This window comes from Crotalus tigris, unplaced genomic scaffold (genome assembly GCF_016545835.1).
Source record: "Crotalus tigris isolate CLP2741 ecotype Arizona unplaced genomic scaffold, ASM1654583v1 scf7180000018361.36085, whole genome shotgun sequence".
Classification (NCBI taxonomy): Eukaryota; Metazoa; Chordata; class Lepidosauria; order Squamata; family Viperidae; genus Crotalus; species Crotalus tigris.
Window position 1 is genome coordinate 11,443 of NW_024096963.1, and position 24,643 is coordinate 36,085.

The following is a 24,643-nucleotide window of genomic DNA, read 5'->3' on the forward strand; positions in this document are numbered from 1 at the left end:
TAACATCATCAGTGTGAGAAGAGAGGGGGATTTGTGGAAAGGAGGAGGAGAAGGAGGAGGAAGAGGAGAACGACTATGGCAGGGGTAGGCAACCTTGGCTCTTTTATGACTTGTGGACTTCAACTCCCAGAATTCCTGAGCCAGCCATGCTGAGGGGAAAGGGAGAGGTTTCCATGGTGAGCCATGCTGGCTGAGGAATTCTGGGAGTTGAAGTCCAGGAGTCATGAGGGGGTCATTGTTCCCCCATGCTGGCTGAGGAATTCTGGGAATTGAAGTCCACGAGTTATGAGGGGGCCATAGTTCCCCCATGCTGGCTGAGGAATTCTGGGAGTTGAAGTCCGTGAGTCATGAAGGAGCCCATAGTTCCCCCACGCTGGCTGAGGAATTCTGGGAATTGAAGTCCATGTGTCACGAAGGGGCCATAGTTCCGCCACCTTGGCTCAGGAATTTTGGGAGTTGAAGTCCACGAGTCATAAAAGGGCCAAGTTTGAAGACCCCTGATGTAAGACCAAGGAGATGGTGCCAAGGCCGAGGGCAGCCACGGGAAGACTGGCTGTCCTCAAAGATGCCACAGAATACACCAGAATACAACCTTGGCTCTTTTATGATTCGTGGACTTCAATTCCCAGAATTCCTGAGCCAGCCATGCTGAGGGGAAAGGGAGAGGTTTCCAAGCCGAGCCATGCTGGTTTAGGAATTCTGGGAGTTGAAGTCCACCAGTCATAAAAGAGCCACGGTTGCCTACCTCTGGGGTAGGCTATGGGGTCCCTGGTGCTCTTTGAGCTTTTCTTGCAAAGATTTCATGACCCAACTAGATAACATCATCAGTGTGAGAAGAGAGGGGGGTTTGTGGAAAGGAGGAAGAGAAGAACTATGGGGTCCCTGGTGCACTTTGAGCTTTTCTTGTAGATGTTTTATGACCCAACAACGTAACATCCTCAGTGTTAGAAGGAAGGAAGGAGGAGGAGAACTGTGGAGTCCTTGGTGCTGACTCAGTTTGGTTGTTTTCTTGCAAACATTTCATCACCAAACTAAGCAACATCATCAGTGCTAGCAAGGAACTGGCTTTGTTCTCACTTTATATAGTGGCTTGCCCCGTCAGTGTTGGCTGGAGTGGAGCTTCTTTGCTTGAGCTGCTCGCAACAGATCACGATGCTGCTGGCACTTGGGAGGAGTGTGAGTGCGCATCCTGCGTAGGAAACGGACTCACAAAGCCGCTGCACTCAAGCAACCCTTCTGAGGCTGCAGGAAAGAAGCAGGAAGAGAACGGAGGCGCAGCCAAACTCGGAAAACACCATTCAGACACCGGAAGAGCTACCCAGACAGTCAAACCCGAACATTTATTACATAGTTAAGAACAACATCCAACCAAAAGTGGGTTCCTAATGAACGGGTGCTGTGCCGGAACGAGATAAGCAGCTGCCCCCCCCAGATGTGGCTCCGCGTCCTCCGGAGGAGCGGGGCGGCGACAGAGGGCCAGACGCGCACTCCAAATCCTGCCGTCTGGGGGCCGGGGATGACTGTGCACCCACCTCGGCTCGTGGCGTGCCTTATGGGGCTTCCCTCGTTCCGCCACGGGGCAAACTCCGGGCCGATTCTCGACAGCGCGGGGCACCCATCGGATGTGCGAGAAAAGCCTTTTGGGAAAACGTGGGCGCAAAGATCGGCTTCCCGCAGAGATTTGGCGGCCTTTTTTTGCGACGGGACAGGACGCCAAAGGGCGAAATGTTACTTTAATGGGGTGCCCCACAGCCCCTCACAAATAGCTTAGGGAGGGAGGTGGGCGAGAGAGCCAGAAGCCGGGGACAATCTGTCAGCTTGCGGCTTTTCAGCACAACCAGGGACCCACAACGACAGCCTGGAAACAGAAGAATTCACCGCCTCCCCCCCCCCGCCCGCCCCCTGGTGCACCTGCAGCTCCGACCCCCTTGCAGGACGTTGCAAAAAGAAGCGAAAAGGCTGCTTTCACTTTTGGGGGGGGGGTCCCACACAGGAAGAGCGGGGAACATCCTTAAACCCAGGAGCGAATCCCTCGGGGAAGCCCTGCAGCTTTGCCTGATCCTCCTCCGCTTTTTTTCTCTTGAGGACTAGAAACGTGGGGAGGCTGAGAGAGGACTCTCTCTCTCTCTCTCCCCCCCCAGGCGTGCGGAACGGCCTTTTTGCAGCTTCCTGCCCCCCCTACTACCTTCCCCGGTGCACCCGCTTGAAGGGCCTCTGCATCCCGCAGACCGATGACCCCGGCCGAGGGGAGAAGCAGAGAGGGCCATGCAAGAAGCTGAAGGGAAGGGCTGGGCGAGAGAGTTTCTCCCCCGCCCCTTTGCCCCTCGCAGCCCCACCAAGATCGAGGCTTTCGGCTAACCGGTACAAATAAAAGGTTTGCTTTTAAAACGAAGAGCCCCCCCCCCGTTTCCCGCAGTCCCACCGAAGGGGCGAGAAACAAACCAGGAAAAGGACGAAGGGGAGAAATAAAAAGGGGGGAAATGCCAGGGCGGTGTCCCAGCTCCCGGAGGGCTGGGCAGCGAAGATCCCTTTTGGCGGTGCCACCGTTCTCAGTTCTTGCGTTTTGGGAGCCTGGAGGGTCTTCCCCCCCTCCCCTCCAGGGGCTCGTGGTTTCCCCGGGGTCCGGCTCAGTCCTCCTCATCCTCGCTGATGTCGTAGCTGGCCGTCGACGTGTTCCGGGGGAGGCCAGCTGGAGACAGCGGGGGCGTCCTGGCGGTGAAGGGCCAGCGGAAAGAGGGCGAGGGTGAGCGGTCGTGCGTGGGGCTGCTGCTGGGACTCTGCTTGGGGCTGATGGCCTGCAGCATGCGTCCCTTCCCTTCTTTCAGCATGTGCTTCTGGAGGGAGGGGAAAGGAAGGAAGAAAAAATGATTGGAAAAAGATACATAATCATAATCATAAAGAGTTGGGAGGGACAAGGGAGGTCATCTAGTCCAACCCCCTGCTCAGGCAGGAAACCCTACACCATTTCGGACAAAGGGCTGTCCAGTCTCTTCTTAAAAAGTTCCAGTGTTGGAGCATTCACCGCTTCTGGAGGCAGGTGGTTCCACTGGTTAATTGTCCTCACTGTCAGGAAGTTTCTCCTTAGTTCTAGGTTGCTTCTCTCCTTGGTTAGAAAAGATGTTGGGAGAATGTAATCCTGAACTTTTTTTTTAATTAGGTACAATGCCAGAAAAGACTTAACAAACAAAGCCTATATTTGATTTTGCACGTCACCACAGCGGCAAGAATAATATTTGTGCAAGGTTGGAAAAAGGAAGGGATACCACCAGATGAAGAAATAATTAAAAAAAAAAACACTGGAATGCGCAGAGATAGACAGATTTGACTATGAGACTGAAAGAAAAAGAAGAAACAGAATATTATCAAATGTGAAACTTACTTTACCGATGGTTAGAGGAAAGAATAAAGGATTAGGAATTAAATATGTATTAGCGCAAGGGTAGGCAACCTTGACTCTTTTATGACTGGTGGACTTCAATTCCCAGAATTCCTGAGCCAGCCATGCTAAGGGGAAAGGGAGAGGTTTCCAAGCTGAGCCATGCTGGCTGAGGAATTCTGGGAGTTGACGTCCATGAGTCGTGAAGGGGCCATAGTTCCCCCATGCTGGCTGAGGAATTCTGGGAGTTGAAGTCCACAAGTCATGAAGGAGCCATAGTTCCCCCATGTTGGCTGAGGAATTCTGGGAGTTGAAGTCCACGAGTCATAAAAGAGCCAAGGTTGCTTGCCCCTGTATTAGCGTATTTAAACTCAGACAGCACGGTGGTTGAAAAATTATTATTGCATCTATGGGAAAAATTAATAAAATCTTGTAAAAAAAAAAAAGGAAGGAAGAACACATCTTCAAAAGAGAGTCCACTTTCAAACAGATACAGCTAAGTCCTCAAGTTACGACCATTTCGTTTAGTGACTGCTCGGCGTTCCGAGGACACGGCAAAAAGGGTCATGGGTTTCCCACACGGACGACCGTTGGAGTGTCCCCGGGATGAAAATTTGGACACTTGGCCACGGGCTCGTATACTGTATACAACGGTTTCTGTGTGTGTGGATCACGCGCTCCCCGTTTTGCAACCTTCAACGTCAACAGGGGAAGCTGGACTCGCTTAACAACCGCGTGGCGAACTGAAGAACTTCGGCCGTCGTCCGGATGGCGCTTTTCCCAAAAGGCAACTGGACATTCTTGGGGGGGGGGTTGCCCCCCCTTGAAAAGGTTTCGCTTCTGATCCAAGAAGCTTCTTCGGTTCTGGATGAGAAGCGAAATCTTTTGAAGGAAAAACATACACACACACAAAAAAGCAGAGAAAGTCCAAGTTGCCTTTTAGGAAAGCGCTGTTGGGACGCTGAGAATCTCCCCAGACTTCGTTAAGCTCGACAAGGGGTCATTTTTTCCAAGAAGGCGCTAAACAGAGCAAAACGGTCGCTAAGCATGACAAAGGATCCCGAGTCCCCCTTTTTTTTTTCAGCGCCGTTGAAACGCCGACCGGTCACTCAACGGATTGGCTGTAAACTGAGGACCAATTTCCCAGCTGCTTCGGACGGGAGGGGAGCCAAGTCACAAGCCCCCCGAGACCACCCAAGAACGGGAATTTTTACACCAGTGGTTCTCAACCTTTTTAATGCCGCGACCCCCAACCAGTCGTAAGTCGAGGACTACTCAACCGGTCGTAAGTCGAGGACTACTCAATTGGTGCAGCACCGTTTTCAGACTGGGGCTTTTGGCGGGCTCAGCAGGGCAGAGACAGCCTGGACAATTCCTATTGGCTTTGGAAAGCCAATAGAATTAAACTCTATTCAAGAGAGTCTATTCTGTTGGCTTTCAAAAGCCAATAGAATAAAAGGGAGTAGCACAGCTAAGGAAAAGGGGAAAAAAAATGGCGGACAGCCTTGTTTGGCGACCCCCGTGAAATGGTCGTTCCACCCCAAATGGGGTCCCGACCCACAGGTGGAGAACCGCTGCTTTACACACACAAACACACAATTACCAAGGCGCCTTCGGGACCGAACATCTCCAAGAAGTTGCCGATGAATTCCCGCGACTTCTCCTCCCATTTCTGAATGAGGTCGATGCTTTTTTCCTCCACTTTCTGGACAAATTCCTTCGATTTTTCCTCCACGTCCTTCACCCTCTTCTTCACCTTGTCCACCCTCTCTTGTAGGTGGTACTTCTTCTCCTGAGACGGGAGGGGGGGGGGAAATCAAAAAAGGTTACTGTGGGGTGGGTGGGTGGGGGGGAAAGAGGGAGCATCAGCTGAGCCCCCCTTTCTCTGGGGAGGGGGGAAAACAAGGATTGTGCCACGGCCTGAAGGGGGTGCTTTGTCCCTGGGGAGGGCTGAGCCCGGTCATCGGGGCCGAAGGGATTGTCGTTTATTTGGAGGGTGGCCACCTGAGTTCATTCGCACGTGGGGTTTTGGACAATCTGGATGGGTGGTGGAGGAGCAGGGAAGAGAGAGGCATACCGAAGATAGAATCCTAGGCCTGGAAGGGACCTGGGAGGTCATCTAGTCCAGCCCCCTGCTCAAGCAGGAGAGCTTATACCAGCCCGGTCAAATGGCTGTCCGGTCTGTTCTGAAAAACCTGCAGTGTTGGAGCACTCACTTCTGGAGGCAAGGAGTTCCACTGGTTAATTGTTCTCAGGGGCAGAAAATTTATCTTTCTTTCTAAGTTCCAGTCCCTCTGAGACGTTTCCACCTGTTGCCTCTCCTTCCTTCCTTCCTTCCTTCCTTCCTTCCTTCCTTCCTTCCTTCCTTCCTTCCTTCCTTCCTTCCTTCCTTCCTCCCTCCCTCCCTCCCTCCCTCCCTTCCCCTCCCTCCCTCCCTTGTAGAATCATAGAATCCTAAGGCTGGAAGGGACCTGGGAGGTCATATAGTCCAGCCCCCTGCTCAAGCAGGAGACCCTATACCAGTGGTTCTAAGAGCCGAGGTGGCGCAGCAGTTAGAGTGCAGTACTGCAGGCCACTTTAGCTGACTGTGTTCAGCAGGTCAGCAGTTCAAATCTCACCGTCTCAAGGTTGACTCAGCCTTCCATCCTTCCGGGGTAGGTAAAATGAGGACCCAGATTGTTGGGGGCAATGTAAATATATATATATATACATTGCTTACTGGTGTACACCGCTTAGAGAGTGCTTGCACTTAAAGCGGTATATAAGTCTCATAAATAAATTCTCAACCTATGAGTCGGGACCCCATTTGGGGTCGAACGACCATTTCACGGGAGTCGCCAAACAAGGCTGCCCGCCATTTTTTCCCCCTTTTCTTTGGCCATGCCCCTGGCACCCAGTGATGTATAAGTGGTTGGGGGTCACCACAACATGGGGAACTGTATTATGGGGTCGCGGCATTAGAAAGGTTGAGAACCACTGCCCTATACCATTTCAGACAAAGGGTTGTCCAATCTCTTCTTAAAAACCTCCAGGGATGGAGCACCCACCACTTCTGGAGGCAACTTCCGTTCCATTAGTGAATTGTTCTGTCAGGAAGTTTCTCCTTAGTTCTAGCTTGGATTTCTTAATAACCTTCCGCCCATTATTTCCTGTCCTGCCCTCATGTGCTTTGGAGAATAGGTTGACTTGCTCTCTTCTGTGTGAGCCTGATTGCTCAAAACTGTGTAGCAACTATCTTGTTTTATGGTGTTCATATACAACTGCATCCTAGAATAGAAATAGAGTAGAGTAGAATTTCCTATATTCCATATTCCATATCATTCTATTCTTATTCTATTCTATGTATTTTATTCCTTTATTCCTATTCCCATTCCATTCTATATTCTATTCTACTCTACTCTATTCCATTTCTCTATTCCTATTCCTATTCCATTCCATTCCATTCTAATTCTATTCCATTTCTCTATTCCTATTCCTATTCCCATTCCATTCTATATTCTATTCTACTCTATTCCATTTCTCTATTCCTATTCCATTCCATTCTATTCTATTCCATTTCTCTATTCCTATTCCTATTCCCATTCCATTCTATATTCTATTCTACTCTATTCCATTTTTCTATTCCTATTCCTATTCCATTCTATTCTATTCCATTTCTCTATTCCTATTCCCACTCCATTCTATATTCCATTTCTCTATTCCTATTCCCACTCCATTCTATATTCTATTCTACTCTTATTGTTGTTAATTGCGAAGTCGTGTCCGACCCATCGCGACCCCATGGACAACGTTCCTCCAGGTCTTCCTGTCCTCTACCATCTTCTGGAGTCCATTTAAGTTCAAACCTACTGCTTCAGTGACTCCATCCAGCCATCTCATTCTCTGTCATCCCCTTCTTCTCTTGCCCTCCATCTTTCCCAGCATTAGGCTCTTCTCCAGTGAATCCTTCCTTCTCATTAGGTGGCTAATTCTATTTCATTTTCTCTATTCCTATTCCTATTCCCATTCTATTCCATGTTCTATTCTACTCTACTCTATTCCTTTTCTCTATTCCTATTCCCATTCCCCATTCCATTCCATTCTATTGTAGGAACCCACATTTCTCTATCCAAGAGTTGCAGCATTTTGAGAATCCCTGTTTCTTTCCCTGTTTTTTTTTTTTTAGCTGAGCGGAGTCCTGAACCTCTCTCCCTCCTTCAGGGCAAGGTGAGACGACCGTCTGAATGCAGACTAAACTCACATTGATGAAGCTGACGTTGAGTTCCTTGGCCGTGTAGCCCCTCTGCAGATTCCGCCGGGCATAGACGTCGTAGTCCCGGACGATGCGGGTGATGATGTCCGAGGTGGAGATGCCTTCAGTTCTCTGCGTGGGGGCAAACATTCCTACAGGGCAGCCAAGAGGGAGATACGGAATTAGCTGCCGCAGCAGCAACTAGCAGGACTCGCAATGGATACCACACGGAAAGGCCTGCTGCCCTTCCCGAAAACTTGCAATCGATGTCGGGAGGACTTCAAAAGAACCGCCAAGAACTCTTCCACCCACACTGACAGGGCAAGCCCCCCCCTGTTTGGAATCAGACATCACACGCCCCTCCCTTCTAGCACTGATGATGTTGCCTAGTTGGGTCATGAAACAACCCAGCTCAGAGAGCATCAAGGATCCCACAGTCCTTCCTTTCTTTTTCTTCCTTCCTTCCTTCCTTCCTTCCTTCCTTTCTTTCTTTCTTTCTTTCTTTCTTTCTTTCTTTCTTTCTTTCTTTCTTCCTTTCCTTTCCTTTCCTTTCCTTCTCCTCCTCAAGCCTCCCTCCCTTCTAGCACTGATGATGTTGCCTAGTTGGGTCATGAAACGTCTGCAAGGAAACCATCCAGATCAGAGAGCACCCAAGACTCCACAATCCATCCTTCCTTTTCTTTCTTTCTCTTTCTTTCTTTCTTTCTTTCTTTCTTTCTTTCTTTCTTTCTTTCTTTCTTTCTTCTTTCTTTTTTCTTTTTCTTCCTTCCCTTCCTTTCCTTTCCTTCTCTTTCTCTTTCTTCCCTTTCTTTCTTTCTTTCTTCTCCTCCTCTCCGCAAGCCTCCCTCCCTTCTAGCACTGATGATGTTGCCTAGTTGGGTCATGAAACGTCTGCAAGAAAGCCACCAAGCTCAGAGAGCACCAAGGACACTACAGTCCTTCCTTCCTTCCTTCCTTCCTTCCTTCCTTCCTTCCTTCCTTCCTTCCTTCCTTCCTTCCTTCCCTTTCTTTCTCTTTCTTTCTTTCTTTCTTTCTTTCTTTCTTTCTTTCTTTCTTTCTTTCTCCTTCTTTCTTTTCTTTCAGAGAGCACTAAAGGCTCTACAGGACTTCAGAAGAGAAATTAAGCGGGGCCAAGAACAGCCCTTTCCATCTTGCCGCCTGGCCCACTTTGGGAAGCGATCGTGGGCCCCTGGATTCAGCAGGAGAGTTACAGGCTCCCCCCGTGAGTTCAGCCCAGGAGCAGGCTGCTCCCGGCAGCTCACCTGACTCCCGAATCAGGCAGAAGCCCAACAGGTTCCTTCAGCCAGCTCTCTCAGGCCAGAGCAGCTGGAGGGGGAGAAGAGGAGGGAGAGCTAGTGGGCTATTCCAGGGCCGCCCACTCACCTGCTTCTTTTATGTGTTTGTAGACGTCGTCGCTGCCGGCCGAAGAGTAGGGGATGTCATCGTGGGCGACAAAGTCGATCTGGGGGTCGGGCAAGACAGCTGTTAGTGGGGGAGGAGATGAAGCTTGGGGCAGGAAGTGTGGCTTAGAGGCATTATGGATCTGGGTATGCTAAAAGAACTGGGGAGGGAGGGAGGGTGAGAGGAAGGAAGGAAGGAAGGAAGGAAGGAAGGAAGGAAGGAAGGAAGGAAGGAAGGAAGGAAGGAAGGGAGATGGGAAAGAGAAATGAGAAGGAGATAGAAGAAGGAAAGAAGGAAGGAAAGATGGAAAAGAGAAATGAGCAGGAAGGAGATAGAAGAAGGAAGGAAGGAAGGAAGGAAGGAAGGGAGATGGGAAAGAGAAATGAGAAGGAGATAGAAGAAGGAAAGAAGGAAGGAAAGAGGAAAAAAGGAAATGGGAAAAAGAAATGAGAAGAAGAAAAGATAGAGATAGAAGAAGGAAATAAGAAAAGGAAGAAAAATAGGAAGAAAGGAAGGAAGGAGATGGAAAAAAGAAATGAGAAGGAAAGAGATAGAAGAAGGAAAGAAAGATAAAAAGAAAGAAAGAAGGAAGGAAGGAAGGAAGGAAGGAAGGAAGGAAGGAAGGAAGAAAGCAAAGAAGGAGTTGGGAAAGAGAAATGAGGAGATAGAAGAAGGAAAGAGGAAGGAAGAAAGGAAGGAAGGAAAGAAAGGAAATGGGAAAAAGAAATGAGAAGAAGAAAAGAGAGATAGAAGAAGGAAATAAGAAAAGGAAGAAAAATAGGAAGGAAGGAAGGAAGGAAGGAAGGAAGGAAGGAAGGAAGGAAGGAAGGAAGGAAGAAAACTACTAAAGTTCTTAACCTTTGACCACTGGATGGATCTCTTCGGTCACCTCCTCCCCGGGGGGGCCTGCGGGGAAAGGAACCCAGCGCGGTTCCTGCCGAGGGATTCACGAACCCCTAAAGGCGGAGGGTGGGCTGTCCCCCCCAAGGGCCCCCCTTACCCTGTGCTCCGCCAGGAACTCCGGGCTGAGCGTCCAGGGCGCGTTCCTCACCACCTCGTCCACGTAGCGGCAGTGCTGGACGGCGTCGTAGCGCTCGGCTTCGTTCATCACTGTGAAGCCCTTCAAGCTGTGCGTCAGCTCGTCGCTGCAGACTGCAAGTCAGCAGAAGAGCGGCAAGAAGCCCCCTTGGCCCCTTCCCTTCATCTGGGTACCCCCCCCCCGTTCCCAGAGCACCCACCCAAAGCATCTCAAGAGCGCCTCGTTCCCCCTGTTGCTTCTTCCTTCTGGACTTTTGGCCCACCCGCCACGAGGACCAACCTCGGAATTAGATCCCGGACACATTTTATGTATGTATTAGATGGATACTCCGTCTTTCATTCAGAAGCTCAGACACACTGCTCTGCCCTCCCCTGTTTTTCCCCCAAGACAACTCTCCTGCCAGGTAGGCTGGGCTGAGACAGAGAGATAGAGATAGATAGATAGATAGATAGATAGATAGATAGATAGATAGATAGATAGATAGGTAGGTAGATAGATAGATAGAGAGAGAGAGAGAGAGAGATAGTGTCACTGACAGGGAAAGAGAGAGACAGACAGAAAGAAAAAGAGAGAAAGACAGAGACAAAAAGAGAGAAAGAGATAGATAGAGCCAGAGACCAACAAAGAGAGGGAGGGAGAGAGAGAGAGGGAGAGAGAAAGAGACAGAGAGGGAGAGAGAGACAGAGAGAGGGAGGGAGAGAAAGAGGGAGGGAGAAAGAGAGAGAGAGAAAAGAGAGACAGACAGACAGAAAGATCAAGAGACAGAGAGACAGAAAAAGAGAGAGACAAAAAGAGAGAAAGAGATAGATAGAGACAGAGACCAACAGAGAGACAGAGAGAGGGAGGGAGGGAAAGAGAAGGAGGGAGGGAGAGAGAAAGAGAGAGACAGAGAGAGAAAGAAAGAGAGAGAGAGAGAGAGAGAGAAAGATCAAGAGACAGAGAGACAGAAAAAGAGAGACAGAGACAAAAAAAGAGAAAGAGATAGAGACAGAGAGAGGGAGGGAGAGAAGAAGGGAGAGAAAGAGAGAGAGAGAGAGAGAGAGAGAGAGAAATATGCCCAAAGTCACCCAAAGTAGCTTCTGCTGCTGGAAGGGAGGATTAGAACCCAGTTCCTAAACTAAGACTTTCACATTCTGATTCTCTTTTAACAGGGACGCAAGAATAGCCCTGGATTGACAGAAAAAAACCCTCCCCCCCCCCGGATAAATATTTCAAATACTGCTGGTTAAAGGAGGCTCGCTTGGCTTTCCCAATCCTCTTTTGTCGGAATCCTTATTTATTTATTTCTTCCTGAAATAACGCCAGGATCCCCCCTGACCACCCCAGCGGAGATCTCCTTCTGGACCAACGGTTCTCAACCTGTGGGTCAGGACCCCATTTGGGGTGGAACGACCATTTCACGGGGGTCGCCAAACAATGCAGTCCGCCATTTTTTCCCCCCTTTTCCTTAGCTGTGCTACTCCCTTTTATTCTATTGGCTTTTGAAAGCCAATAGAATAGACTCCCTTGAATAGAGTCTCATTCTATTGGCTTTCCAAAGCCAATAGGAATTGTCCAGGCTGTCTCTGCCCTGCTGAGCCCGCCAAAAGTCCCAGTCTGCAAACGGTGCTGCACCAGTTGAGTAGTCCTCGACTTACGACCGGTTGAGTAGTCTACAACTTACGACCGGTTGGGGGTCGCGGCATTAAAAAGGTTGAGAACCACTGTTCTGGAGGATCGCAAGGAAGCCCTTGGAGCGGGGCCAGAGGTTCCCCCAGCTGGGCTCCGTCCCTGTCCCCCCCCGACACGGCACCCAAATTAAAGGAGCACTCTCTCTTACCTCCAACGATGAGGTAGGTATTGGGGAACAGGCTTTTGGCCTGCATCAGAGCCCGAGCGTGTCCGGAGTGGAACAGGTCAAAAATCCCATCGGCATATACCCTGACGGGACGGTCCACTAACAAGAGAGAAACAAGGAAAGTTAAGCGTGAGAGGGTGACATGACAGGGGTCCCCCAATGTCCCAGGGGTTGCCCCAAAGAAGAGGGGTGGGTCCCCCTCTTCCCCAAAGCCCCTGAAGGCAGGACAAGAAGCAACGGAAGGAAAACTCATCAAGGAGAGAAGCAATCTGGAACTAAGGAGAAACTTCCTAACAGTGAGGACAATTCACCAGTGGAACCGCTTGCCACCAGAAGCGGTGAATGCTCCAACACTGGAAGTTTTTAAGAAGAGACTGGACCGCCATTTGTCTGGAATGGCATGGGGCTTCCTGCTTGAGCAAGGGGATGGACTAGAAGACCTCCAAGGTCCCTTCCCAGTCTATTATTATATGTTCTATGTTCTAGTGAAAAGAAGGACGAGGGGGGACATGATAGCAGTCTTCCAGTGTTTGAGGGGCTGCTCCAAAGAAGGGGGGGGGTCAGCTTATTCTCCAAAGCACCAGAAGGCAGGACAAGAAACAATGGATGGAAAATCATCAAAGAGAGAAGCAACGTGGAATTAAGGAGAAACTTCCTAACAGTGAAGACGATTAGCCAGTGGAACAGCTGGCCACCAGAAGCTGTGGGTGCTCCCTCACTGGAGGTTTTTTAAAAAGAGATTGGACAGCCAATATAATAATAATAATAATAATAATAACAACAACAACAATAACAACGTTGGAAGGGACCCTGGAGGTCATCTAGTCCAACCCCCTGCTCAGGTAGGAAACTCTAGACCATTTCGGACAAATGGCTGTCCAGTCTCTTCTTAAAAACTGCCAGTGTTGGAGCATTCACCGCTTCTGGAGGCAGGCAGTTCCACTGGTTAATTGTTCTGTCAGGAAGTTTCTCCTTAGTTCTAGCTTGCTTCTCTCCTTGATTAGTTTCCTATTTTGGGCAAGGGGTTGGACTAGATGACCTCCAAGGTCCCTTCCAGCCCTAGGAGTCCATCGACCAAGGCGAGGCAGGAGCTTCTATCCGGACGCCGCGAAAGCTTGTCGCAGGACACATGTCCTGCCCACCTTTGCAGGATCACAGATGGCCCTCGACTTACCACCTCAAACGACCCCCGAATTTTCCCGTCGCTAAGCGAGACATCTGTGAAATCTATTTTTTCCTCACAACTTTCCTTGCCACCGTTGCTAAGGGAACCGCTGCGGCTTCCCCGTGGACTTTTGGAAGGCCGTCAAAGGGGGTCAGATGAACCCCCTGGACGTTGAGACGGTCGTAAATGTGAGTCTGTGGCCGAGCGTCGGAATTTTGATCCCGTGACCGTGGGCATGTCGCCAGAGTCGTAAGGCTGAAAAAAAGGCCGTAATCCACTTTTCTTCCAGGGCCGTTGTAACTTTGAACGTGTGGAGGAATTTGCACGTGCAGCACAAACCTCATAACCTTTTGATACCCTTTGTCCCAAGGAAGCAGCCAAAAGATCACCCCCTTTTGACTTACCTACCTAAATAAATAATATGCTTTAAGTTCCCCCTGATCTCTTCCTGTCTTTATCTCTTCTTGTCTTTATCAGTTCTTTCTCCTTTTCTAATTTACCTGTATTTGTTTTTACCTGCTCTCCACAGGTAATGTGTTACTACAAAATAATTGCTTATATCAGTGTTTCCCAAACTTGACAATTTTAAGGCATGTGGACTTCAACTCCCAGAATTCCACAGCCAGCAACGCTGGCTGTGGAATTCTGGGAGTTGAAGTCCTCATGCCTTAAAATTGTCAAGTTTGGGAAACACTGGCTTATATGAAGGAATTTTTCAATTACTTTAGCTCAACAAGTAAAGGTTAAACTTCTAAATGGAAAATGTCAGCAGTTAATGGTAAAGCCTATGTATGTAAAAAGTATATAAGAAACAATAAACTCAAAGAGTTTTGTGAAGTTGTGTCTTGCAGCTTCAAACCTCTGCTCAAGACATGCCTGAGTCTTTTTCTTAGCATCGTTACAGAACGGTCACTACACAAACTGGCGTGGATTGAGGGACTTTCCATCCTACTTCCTCAGCGTCAAGCCACGTGGCAGCTAGCAGAGAGATCTGTCGGCAGCTTCAAGAATAGCTAAAATGACCCCTCTGAACTTACACCCTGGAATTTAAAGCTAAGCCAGGATTATTTTCGTCAGGACTGGAAGTGAGACATCGCCTGGAGGTGTGAGTGGACAAATACCAGGCCGGGATGCCACTTGCAGGCAGTCACGGCCGGCTTTGGTCCATGTGAAAAAGTGAGCAGAATCGAAATAGCAACGGACGGACGTAGCTCAAGGCATGTAACAGGCACACCAAAGGAGAAGAGGACATGGGTAGCTCAGGGCTGAACTGCAGGGTCCTGGGTGCTCTCTGAGCTGGGTGGCTTTCTTGCAGACGTTTCATGACCCAACTAGGCAACATCATCAGTGCTAGAAGGGAGGGAGGCTTGCGGAGAGGAGAAGGAGGAGGAGGAGAAAGAAAGAAAGAAAGAAAGAAAGAAAGAAAGAAAGAAAGAAAGAGAAAGAAAGAAAGGAAAGAAGAAACAAAGAGAGAAAGAAAGAAAGAGTAAGAGAGAAAGAAAGAAAGGAAGGAAGGAAGGAAGGAAGGAAGGAAGAAAGAAAGAAAGAAAGAAAGAAAGAAAGAAAGAAAGAAAGAAAGAAAGAAAGAAAGAAAGAAAGAAAGAAAGGATTGTGGGGTCCTGGCTGCTCTCTGAGCTTGGTGGTTTTCTTGCAGACATTTCATGACCCAACTAGGCAACATCATCAGTGCTAGAAGGGAGAGGGGTGTGCAGAAAGAAGGAGGAGGAGAAGAGAAAGAAAGAAAGAGAAAGAAAAATAAAGAAAAGGAAAGAGAAGAAAGAAAGAGAGAGAGAAAGAAAGAAAGAAAGAAAGAAAGAGAGAGAGAGAGAGAGAGAGAGAGAGAGAGAGAGAGAGAGAGAGAGAGAGAGAGAGAGAGAGAAAGGATTGTGGGGTCCTGGGTGCTCTCTGAGCTGGGTGGTTTTCTTGCAGACGTTTCTTGACCCAACTAGGCAATATCATCAGGGCTAGAAGGGTGTGGGATTTGCAAGGAGGAGAAGGAGGGTGGGGGGGGGTCCTTAGTGCTCTCTGAGCTTGGTCCTTTTTTTGCATATGTTTCATGACCCAACTAGGGAACATCATCAGTGCTACAAGGGAGTGGGGTTGGTGGGAAGGAAGAGGAAGAAGAGGAGGAAAGGAGGAGGAGAAGGAAGAGGAGGAAGAAGAAAAGAATTATGGGTCACTAGTGTTCTCTGAGCTGGGTTGTTTCCTTGCAGATGTTTCATGACCCAGCTAGGCAACATCATCAGTGCTAGAAGGGAGGGGGCTTGGGGAGAGAAGGAGGAGGAAGAGGAGGAGGAGTAGAAGAGAAAGAAAGAAAGAAAGAAAGAAAGAGAAAGAAAGAAAGAAAGAAAGAAAGAAAGAAAGAAAGAAAGAAAGAAAGAAAGAAAGAAAGAAAGAGAAAGCATTGTGGAGTCCTTGGTGCTCTCTGAACTTGGTGGTGTTCTTGAAGACATTTCATGACCCAAGTAGGTTACATCATCAGTGCTAGAAGGGAGGGGGGATTGCAGAGAGGAGAAGGAAGGAGGAGAACTGAGGGGTCCTTGGTGCTTTCTGGGTTGTTTTCTTGCCAACATTTCATTACCTAAATTAGGTGACATCATAGTGCTAGAAGGGAGTGGAGTTTGAGGAGGAGGAGAAGAGAAAGAAAAGAGAGAGAGAGAGAGAGAGAGAGAGAGAGAGAAAGAAAGAAAGAAAAAAAGAAAGGATTGTGGGGTCCTTGGTGCTCTCTGAACTTGGTGGTTTTCTTGCAGACGTTTCATTACCCTAACTAGGTAACATCATCAGTGCTAGAAAGGAGTGAGATTTGCGGAGAGGAGGAGGAGGAGGAGAACTGTGGGGTCCTGGGTGCTCTCTGAGCTGGGTGGTTTTCTTGCAGACATTTCATGACCCAACTAGGGAACATCATCAGTGCTAGAAAAATCCGTTTTAAATCTCGGGAGATCGGGCTGCACAACTAACTAACCTAGTTGTGATCCTGACATTTCCTCTCTGCTGACCTGGAGTTCCTTTCCCTGCCTCCTCAACTCTCAGCTGCCAGAAAGTTGCTCCAACAGCGGCCAAAAACGAAAGGCTTTTGAATCTCGACTACAACGCCCCTTCTCCGTTTGCAAAGGTTGACGTAGGTTAGAAGAGCATTCGGCTGGCACACAGGCGGTCCTCAGCTTACGACCGTAATGGATGCTGCCCGTTAGGTCGTTAAGTTAGGACGCTTGTAAGGTAACCAACCTGACTGACGCCATCTTTTTTTTCAGGTTGTTAAGCGGCCGCTGGAGTCGTTAAGCGGATGCCATCGGACTTGCAACCTTTCGTTTAGCGACCGTTCCAACTTACGACGGCGCCGAAAGATGTGACCTAGGACGCTTTTTTTCACACTTGCGACCGTCGTGGTCATGTGATCAAAAGTCGGACGCTTGGCAACCGACTCGTATTTACAATGGCCGCCGTGTCCTGGGGGGGGGGGGGTCAGGTGATCCCCTTTTGCGACTGTCTGACAAGCCAAGTCCATGGGGGAAGCCAGATCCGCTTAACAACCGTGTTACTAACTCAACCGCTGCAGTGATGCGTTTAACGACCGTGGCCAGGAAGGTCGTAAAAGGGGGCAAACAGACGGTGAGAAATGTGAATCGGTTGCCAAGCGTGTCAAAGTTTTGAACGTGCTGCAACGGTCGGGGTGAAAAACGGTCGTAATTCGCTTTGGTCAGCGTCGTTAAGTCGAGGACCTCCCTGCACAACAAGAATTGATGATTTTGGGCTTACAGATAAAATTATGAATACCACTTTACAAGGCCTTGGTAAGGCCACACTTGGAATACTGCGTCCAGTTTTGGTCACCACGATGTAAAAAAGATGTTGAGACTCTAGAAAGAGTCCAGAGAAGAGCAACAAAGATGATCAGGGGACTGGAGGCTAAGGCATATGAGGAATGGTGGCTGGGGATGTCTAGTTTAACGAAGAGAAGGACGAGGAGGGGACAGGATAGCAGCCTTCCAATCTCTCAGAGGCTGCCCCAAAGAAGAGGCAGTCAAGCTATTCTCCAAAGCCCCTAAAGGCAGGACAAGAAACAACGGATGGAAACTCATCAAGGAGAGAAGCAACCTAGAACTAAGGAGAAACTTCCTGACAGTGAGAACAATTAACCAGTGAAACAACCTGCCTCCAGAACCTGTGAATGCTCCAACACTGGAAGTGTTCAAGAAGAGACTGGACAGCCATTTGTCTGAAACGATATAGGGTTTCCTGCCTGAACAGGGAGGTTGGACTAGATGACCTCCAAGGTGCCTTCCAACTCTATTATTATTATTATTATTATGGATCATCGCACAGTCAGCCAGATGTTCAGACTGGATTTGGCATTTTGTCTACCTATCGAGTCCTTACCCAGGACCTGGGATAGGCAGATGTGGATGTTTGATGGTATTACAGGTATCGTCGCAGGATGGAAGCAGTTCCTAATAAGGCCGCCTTTTGCAATTGACTAATAGCGAATTTGTCAATGCCAATGGTGTTCAAGTGGTGCTCCAGTTGTTTTGGGATTGCACCCAAGGAGCCTATTACTATTGGTACTACCCTTGCTTGCTTTTGCCACAGTCTTTCTATTTCTATTTGTAGGTCTTTGTATTTTGTTATCTTCTCCAGTTCTTTCTCTTCTATTCTGCTGTCTCCAGGCACTGCCACGTCCACTATCCAGACTTTTTTGTCTTTCTTATCGACAATTGTTAAGTCTGGGGTGTTATGTTGCAGGTGCTTGTCTGTTTGAATTCTGAAGTCCCAGAGCAGTTTAATTTTATCATTTTCTATGACTTTCTCTATTTTATGATCCCACCAGTTTTTGCTTACAGGCAAATGATATTTTTTGCAGATCTTCCAATGCACCATTGTTGCTACTTTGTCATGCCGCTGCTTGTAATCAGTCTGTGCAATCTTCTTGCAACAGCTTACCAAGTGGTCCACTGTTTCTTCAGCTTCTTTGCATAGGCGGCACTTACTGTCTGTTGCTGTCTTCTCAATTTTGACTTTGTATGCATTTGTCCTTAAGGCTTGGTCTTGTGCAGCCAGAATTAGTCCCTCGGTCTCTTTCTTCAATTTTCCTGCTCTTAGCCATTGCCAGGTTTTATTATTATCTGCTTTCCCAGCTATTTTTTTCATGTATTGGCCATGTAGTGCTTTGTCTTCCCATGCCTCTATTCTGTTCTTCATTTGGTCTTTCTTGTAGGCCAGTTTGGTCTCTCCAGTAGTTAGTAAGCCTTCCTGATATACTAATTTCAGTGCATCTTCATCATTGTTCTTCAGATATTCTTCCAAAGCCATTTTTTCTTCTTCAACCATCTGATGTACTTGTAGCATTCCACGCCCACCTATTTGCCTTGGTAGATAAAGTCTATCAATGTCACTGCGTGGATGAAGGGCATGATTCATTGTCATTATTTTTCTGGTCTGCCTATCCATTGCTTTTAGTTCTGCTTGAGTCCAGTCCACTATTCCAGCTGTGTACCTAATGACTGGGATTGCCCAGGTGTTGATTGCCTTTATGGTATTTCCTCCATTGAGTTTGGACTTTAAGATCTTCTTCACTCTCTTGATGTATTCACCTCTAATCTTTTTCTTGACTTCAGTGTGCTTGATGTTGTCAGCTTGAAGGATACCCAAGTATTTGTAGTACTCTTCCTCATCCAGACTCTTAATGTTATTTTCGTGGGCATCTTGATTCCTTCAGTTTTCACTATTTTTCCTTGTTTGATAGTAAGTGTGGCACATTTGTCCAAGCCAAACTCCATTACAATATCTTGGCTATATATACGGACAGTGTTGAGCAGCGATTCTATTTCAGATGATGTTTTTCCATACAGCTTCAGATCATCCATGTAAAGGAGGTGGGATAGTCTAGCAGATGTTTTTGATGTTTGATAGCCATGTCCTGAGTTATTCAGTATTGTTGACAGAGGAAACAGTGCAATAACAAATAGTAATGGTGATAATGAATCTCCTTGAAATATTCCTCTCTTGATATTAACCTCTCCCAGCTTCTCACCATTGATCTGCAACTGTGTCTTCCATTGTGCCATCGATCTTTGCACAAATTTTCTGATGTTTCTACTGACTCCTGTTATTTCTAGGCACTTTATTATCCAATCATGTGGCAGAGAGTCTATTATTATTATTATTATTATTATTATTATTATTATTATTATTATTATCACTACTACTACTACTACTACTACTACTACTACTACTACTACTACTACTACCTCCAAGGTCCCTTCCAACTCTCTCAAACATCAATGTCCAACTGGCTTAGGGTATTAAATATTAACAAGTCCAACTTCTACTCAAGGAGAGAAGCAAGCTAGAATTAAGGATAAATTTCCTGACAGTGAGGACAATTAAGCAGTGGAACCACCTGCCTCCAGAAGTGGTGAATGCTCCAACATTGGAGGTTTTTAAGAAGCGACTGGACAGCCATTTGTCCGAAATGGTATAGGATTTCCTGCCCGAGCAGGGGGTTGGACTACATGACCTCCAAGGTCTCTTCCAGCTTAATAATAACAACAACAACAACAACAACAGTATCAATAGTCATAGGCGCCTTGGGTGCAATTCCAAAACAACTGGAGCACCACTTGAACACCATTGGCATTGACAAATTCGCTATTAGTCAATTGCAAAAGGCGGCCTTACTAGGAACTGCTTCCATCCTGCGATGATACCTGTAATACCATCAAACATCCACATCTGCCTATCCCAGGTCCTGGGTAAGGACTCGATAGGTAGACAAAATGCCAAACCCAGTCTGAACATCTGGCTGACTGTGCGATGATCCATAATAATAATAATAATAATAATAATAATAATACAAAATAAAAAAAAAAACACTTACAGGGCGTTCCTCTCGTTGCCTCTTCAAACGTGACTCGTGTGTAGGGCTTGCTGTAGTCCACTTCCAGCTCATCGGAAAATGGAGCCGGCTCTCGCAATCCCTGGGTTTAAAAAAATAAAAATCAGAAAAAGATGTTTATTCAATGTTTATGAGGGTTAGGAAAAGAGGCATCAGAGCAGGAATTATATAATTATTGTAGCATATTATTGTAGCAGGGGGCTGGACTAGATGACCTCCAAGGTCCCTTCCAACTTTATTATTATTCTTTGTCATATGTTAATGTGAGGATTAGCCCTGGAGAACTCTATTTTATAGCAATGTTTCCGAAGCTTGCCAAGTTTAAGACGTGTGGACTTCAACTCCCAGAATTCTCCAGCCCGCATAGTAATATAGTAAAATAAATAGAAATGAAATAAAAACAAGTAAAATAAAAAGAAATTAAAATAGATAAAGTGAAGTAAAATAAAAATAATAAATGAAAGTTAAAATGAAATAGAAGTTAAAATGAAATAAAAAAATAAGCAAACTAAAGGAAAATAAAAAATAAGTAAAATAAAAAGAAATTAAAATAAAGTAAAGCAAAATAAAACAAAAAAGTTAAAATGAAATAAAAAATAAAAGGAAAAAAATAAGCAAAATAAAGTAAAATAAAAAATGTAAAAGAAAAAGAAATTAAAATAAAGCAAAGTAAAGCAAAAATAATAAATAAAAGCTAAAATGAAATAAAAAGCAACATGAAAAACAAGCAAAATAAAACAAAACAAAAAATAAGTAAAATAAAAAAAATAATAAAAATAAAAAAGAAACAAAACAAAACAAAATGGGTCACTTGTGTCAACTGAGATGACTGTAAGATCAGAATCTGACGGAAAAAACAGACTGCAGTTAACAAATGTGATTTTTTTCCCAGGAGAAAAACAGCGATTGAGTCATCCTAGAGAAGTGTCTTTCAACCTCAGCCTCTTGAAAGTGGCTGGACTTCAACTCCCAGAATCCCCCAGTCAGCCATGCTGGCTGGAGAATTCTGGGTATGGAAGCCCACCCACTTTCTAGGCCTTTGGGGAATTGAAGCCCACCCACCATCCCTTCTCCCAGCCCAGGGGTAGGCCACCTTGGCTCTTTTATGACTCGTGGACTTCAACTCCCAGAATTCCTGAGCCAGCATGAGGGAACTATGGCCCCCTTGATGACTCGTGGACTTCAACTCCCAGAATTCCTCAGCCAGCATGGGGGAACTATGGCCTCCTCATGACTCGTGGACTTCAACTCCCAGAATTCCTCAGCCAGCATGGGGGAACTATGGCCTCGTTATGATTGGTGGACTTCAACTCCCAGAATTCCTGAGCCAGCATGGGGGAACTATGGCCCCTTCATGACTCGCAGACTTCAACTCCCAGAATTCCTCACCAGCATGGGGAAACTATGGCCCCTTCATGACTTGCGGACTTCAACTCCCAGAATTCTTCAGCCAGGCACGCTGAGGGGAAAGGGAGACATTTCCAAGCTGAGCCAGGCTGGCTCAGGAATTCTGGGAGTTGAAGTCCACCAGTCATCAAAGAGCCAAGGCTGCCTACCCCTGTGGACCCAGCCCTTCTCCACTTACTATACAGTTGCGGGGCATTTTCAACGGGATGCCGTCTGTCTGGGCGGCCCCGTTGGAACCCGCTCCTTCTTTCCTCCTCTTCCTGGAGTTTAATCTGGCCGAGATCTGGGGATCCATCCCGGCAATCGCCTCTGGGAGATCGGCTGGAGACACCTGGAGGATCCAAGCAGGCGTTTTAAGGGAACTGGTGAAAGAAAAGGAAAACGGGGGGGGGGGCAGTGCCCGGCTGTCCGGCTGAATGCCAACGGAGCAGAAGGCTCACGCTGGCACGTCCGTCGGTCAGGAGAAGTGGGGCGAGGAGGGAGGGAGGGATTTGTGTGGCTCTCTTACGCACAAATTGTTTGTCCCTGCTGGAGTCACAGGAAAAACCAGCTGTCCAGGCAATATTGGACACGGCTAATACTACTGAGTTGTTGTTGTTTTCTCTCCCAACCCAGCAACCATGTTTGAAACTGCGGGCAGGACCGCTGCTTATTTCAGCACTGTAAAAGCCTGGGCAAAAGTTTGCGGGCGGTCCTTGACTTGCAAAGATTCGTTTAGGGACTGTTTTGAATAGAATAGGGCTGGAAGGGACCTGGGAGGTCTTCTAGTCTAGCCCCCCCCCCTGCTCAAGCAGGAGGACCTGTCCATTCCATTCCATTCTTCTATTCTATTCTCTATTCTATTCTTTCTCTATTCTATTCATTTATTCTATTCCCGTGGTGGCGAACCTATGGCACGGGTGCCAGAGGCGGCAATCAGAGCCCTCTCTGTGGGCACGCACGCCATCGCCCCAGTCCTAGGCCTTCAGCTGGGTTTTATAAAACCTTTTCGCTTTAGGCCTCCGCCGTGTGCAAAAAAAAAAAAAAAAAAAGGTTCAATCAATCAATTTCAACTTCTCGCGGGAAGCCATGCTCACCCATTGGGCCACATCCATCCGGCACCTATGATATATAAGTGGGTTTTGGGTTGCAGTTTGGGCGCTCAGGTCTCTAAAAGGTTCGCCATTACTGCCCTATCCTATGCTATGCTATGCTATGCTATCCTATCCTATTATTATTTCATTCCATATTCTATTCTATTCTATTGTCAGAATCCAATTATATTTCATCTTTAAATTATCAAATATAGAAACTCCCAATTCTGCCTTCTCTGGATTCTGCCATAAGAGGGAGAGAAGGGGGAGAGCAAAGGGGCTTTATGGCCCTCACTTCCTTCTTTACACTTCAAAGAGCTGAATGTGTGTTTATTGTAACCTCTAAGCGTTAACATATCACAGAAGGGTAATTGCCTTTCATGTAGTATCTGAAGTCTCCATCCAGACGGAAGAAAGAAGAAAGGAGGTGGAATTGTGATACTTGAAACCATCACTGGAAGGGGGGTTGATTGGGTGGGACTACTGGGGAACCCCTTAAAACCTTGAATGGAAGAGCTTGAACCCCAAGTCCTGTCTAGCATGCCTGCAACCAGTTTCTCTTAATAAAGGATTCCTGTTGGAAGAATTATTCCAAGAGTTCTGTCTTCTTAAGATGCAAAGTGGGGTGGGTCCTTACATTAGACAGGACTTGCAAAATTAATCCACCTGGAAGGAAGACCCTTGCCGGGGGATTTTGCAAAAATTTACCATGTAAGACAATGGAGCAAGAGAGGGGGAAAACTCCCTGGAAAGAGAGCCGCTGACCCAGTTGGAACCTTGCCAGATGTTGGGATCCGAGAGGCGAGATTCCTCAGGAGAAGAAGTGGTGGAGACACAGGACCACAAGCCTCGCTGGTCGATGGGCGTTGGAAAGAAAAGTGAGTGGGGAAAGGAATCAAGAAAGGTGACCCTGAGAAGGGGGACCAAGCAACCAGAAGGGAAGCAGGAGATGGAGAAATCCCTGCACGCAAGTGAAAAGGGAGGAAGCTGGGCACCGTACTCAGACTGGATCCTAGAGAAAGCTATTGACCTGATGAAGAGAACTCTCAGCTCCCTAAGAGAGGAGAATACTGAACCCTACGGCTGCCCCAGTTCCTGGAGCCGCAAAGGGAGAGACACCGAGGGGGACGTGGAACCTGCAACCCCAGGGACCTCTACTGATCCAGGAGCTCCCACCCCCTACCGGACCACAGATGGCAATCTGGACGGAAGGCACTACCACCCACAACAGAGGCACCGAGCCATTCCAAGACGTCCACCGTTGGAAGTGAAATTCAAAGGGGAGCCAACACGCTTGGGGTTTTTCCTAACCCAAGTCCTCAGCTACATGGAGGAATATGGGCAGGATATTTCCCAGCGACAAAGCCCGCATCCGGATCGTGCAATCTGCCCTGGATGGACAGCTGCGGATTGGTATGACCTTGCATGACTCCAATGCCCCAGAACTCATACTCAACCGTTTCAGGTCCTCTTTGAGAAGACGATTTGAAGACCCCCTGGCTGATCGCAAAGCCCGTGAAAGAATAACAACGATGAGGCAGGGCAAACGCCCAGTGGCTGAGTATACCCAAGAATTCCGGGCCATTGCCAGCAAACTGAATTGGCCGGAAGACATCCTCCTTGGCCATTTCAAAGACGGACTAAACTATGATCTATATGATGCGTGCCTGCCCCGAGGGGACCCACATCGACTTGAGGAATGGTACGTCTTGGCAGAGGAAGCAGAGATCGACATATTGAAGAGGCACCGCCGAGGAAAACAATGGAGCCGCCCCCCGCCTGAGCTGACACACCAACCGGTGAAATCATCGGATACAGCCAAGAAGCAAATGAGATTTTTCAAGTGCGGAAGAGAAGGGCATCGAGCTGTAGAATGCCGCTCAAAGGCCCCCCAGCACAACCCAGACAGATCCCCAATCAACAAACCCGGAAAGTATTCAGCTAAGCCAAAACAAACGGCCATGAGAATGAGGGAAATTGCAGAAACCCCCACCTCTGCTCACCAAGGGGAAAGGACTCCAGCCTACACCACAGGGCCGGTGGATGCCTCAGATGACAGCTCGGAGGGCGAACCCCTGGTTAGTGGATGCATCACACCCATCTTCAAAACAGTGACTATATTAATCCCCCCCCTGCCCGAAGCTGTGAAGGTGAAAGCCTTAATAGACTCTGGCTGTACCCGCTGCCTCATTAGCCCAACCCTAGTGGGGAATCTGGGCATC

The 24,643-nt window shown here is 47.7% G+C and overlaps 1 protein-coding gene across 1 annotated transcript; it reads right to left on the bottom strand.

Moving 5' to 3' along the window:
• Positions 1–1,321: 1,321 nt before the first annotated feature.
• PCYT1A (phosphate cytidylyltransferase 1, choline, alpha) lies at positions 1,322–21,726 on the bottom strand. The gene is made up of 8 exons (XM_039350829.1): positions 21,527–21,726; positions 19,924–20,023; positions 11,867–11,983; positions 10,009–10,160; positions 8,991–9,069; positions 7,617–7,759; positions 4,980–5,168; positions 1,322–2,834 (listed from the first exon to the last, which is right to left on the bottom strand). Exons 1-8 carry the CDS (start codon positions 21,641–21,643, stop codon positions 2,628–2,630), a joined length of 1,104 nt encoding a protein of 367 aa, XP_039206763.1. The 5' UTR covers positions 21,644–21,726; the 3' UTR covers positions 1,322–2,627.
• Between the last annotated feature and the right edge of the window lie 2,917 nt (positions 21,727–24,643).

Coding starts and splice junctions, on each gene's coding strand:
- PCYT1A (XM_039350829.1), bottom strand. CDS start 21,643: ATGGATCCCCAGATCTCGGCCAGATTAAACTCCAGGAAGAGGAGGAAA. Junction 11,984..19,923: donor GGCAACGAGAGGAACGCCCT/GTAAGTGTTTTT, acceptor CTCTCTTGTTAG/TGGACCGTCCCGTCAGGGTA. Junction 9,070..10,008: donor AGTTCCTGGCGGAGCACAGG/GTAAGGGGGGCC, acceptor CCCGACCCCCAG/ATCGACTTTGTCGCCCACGA.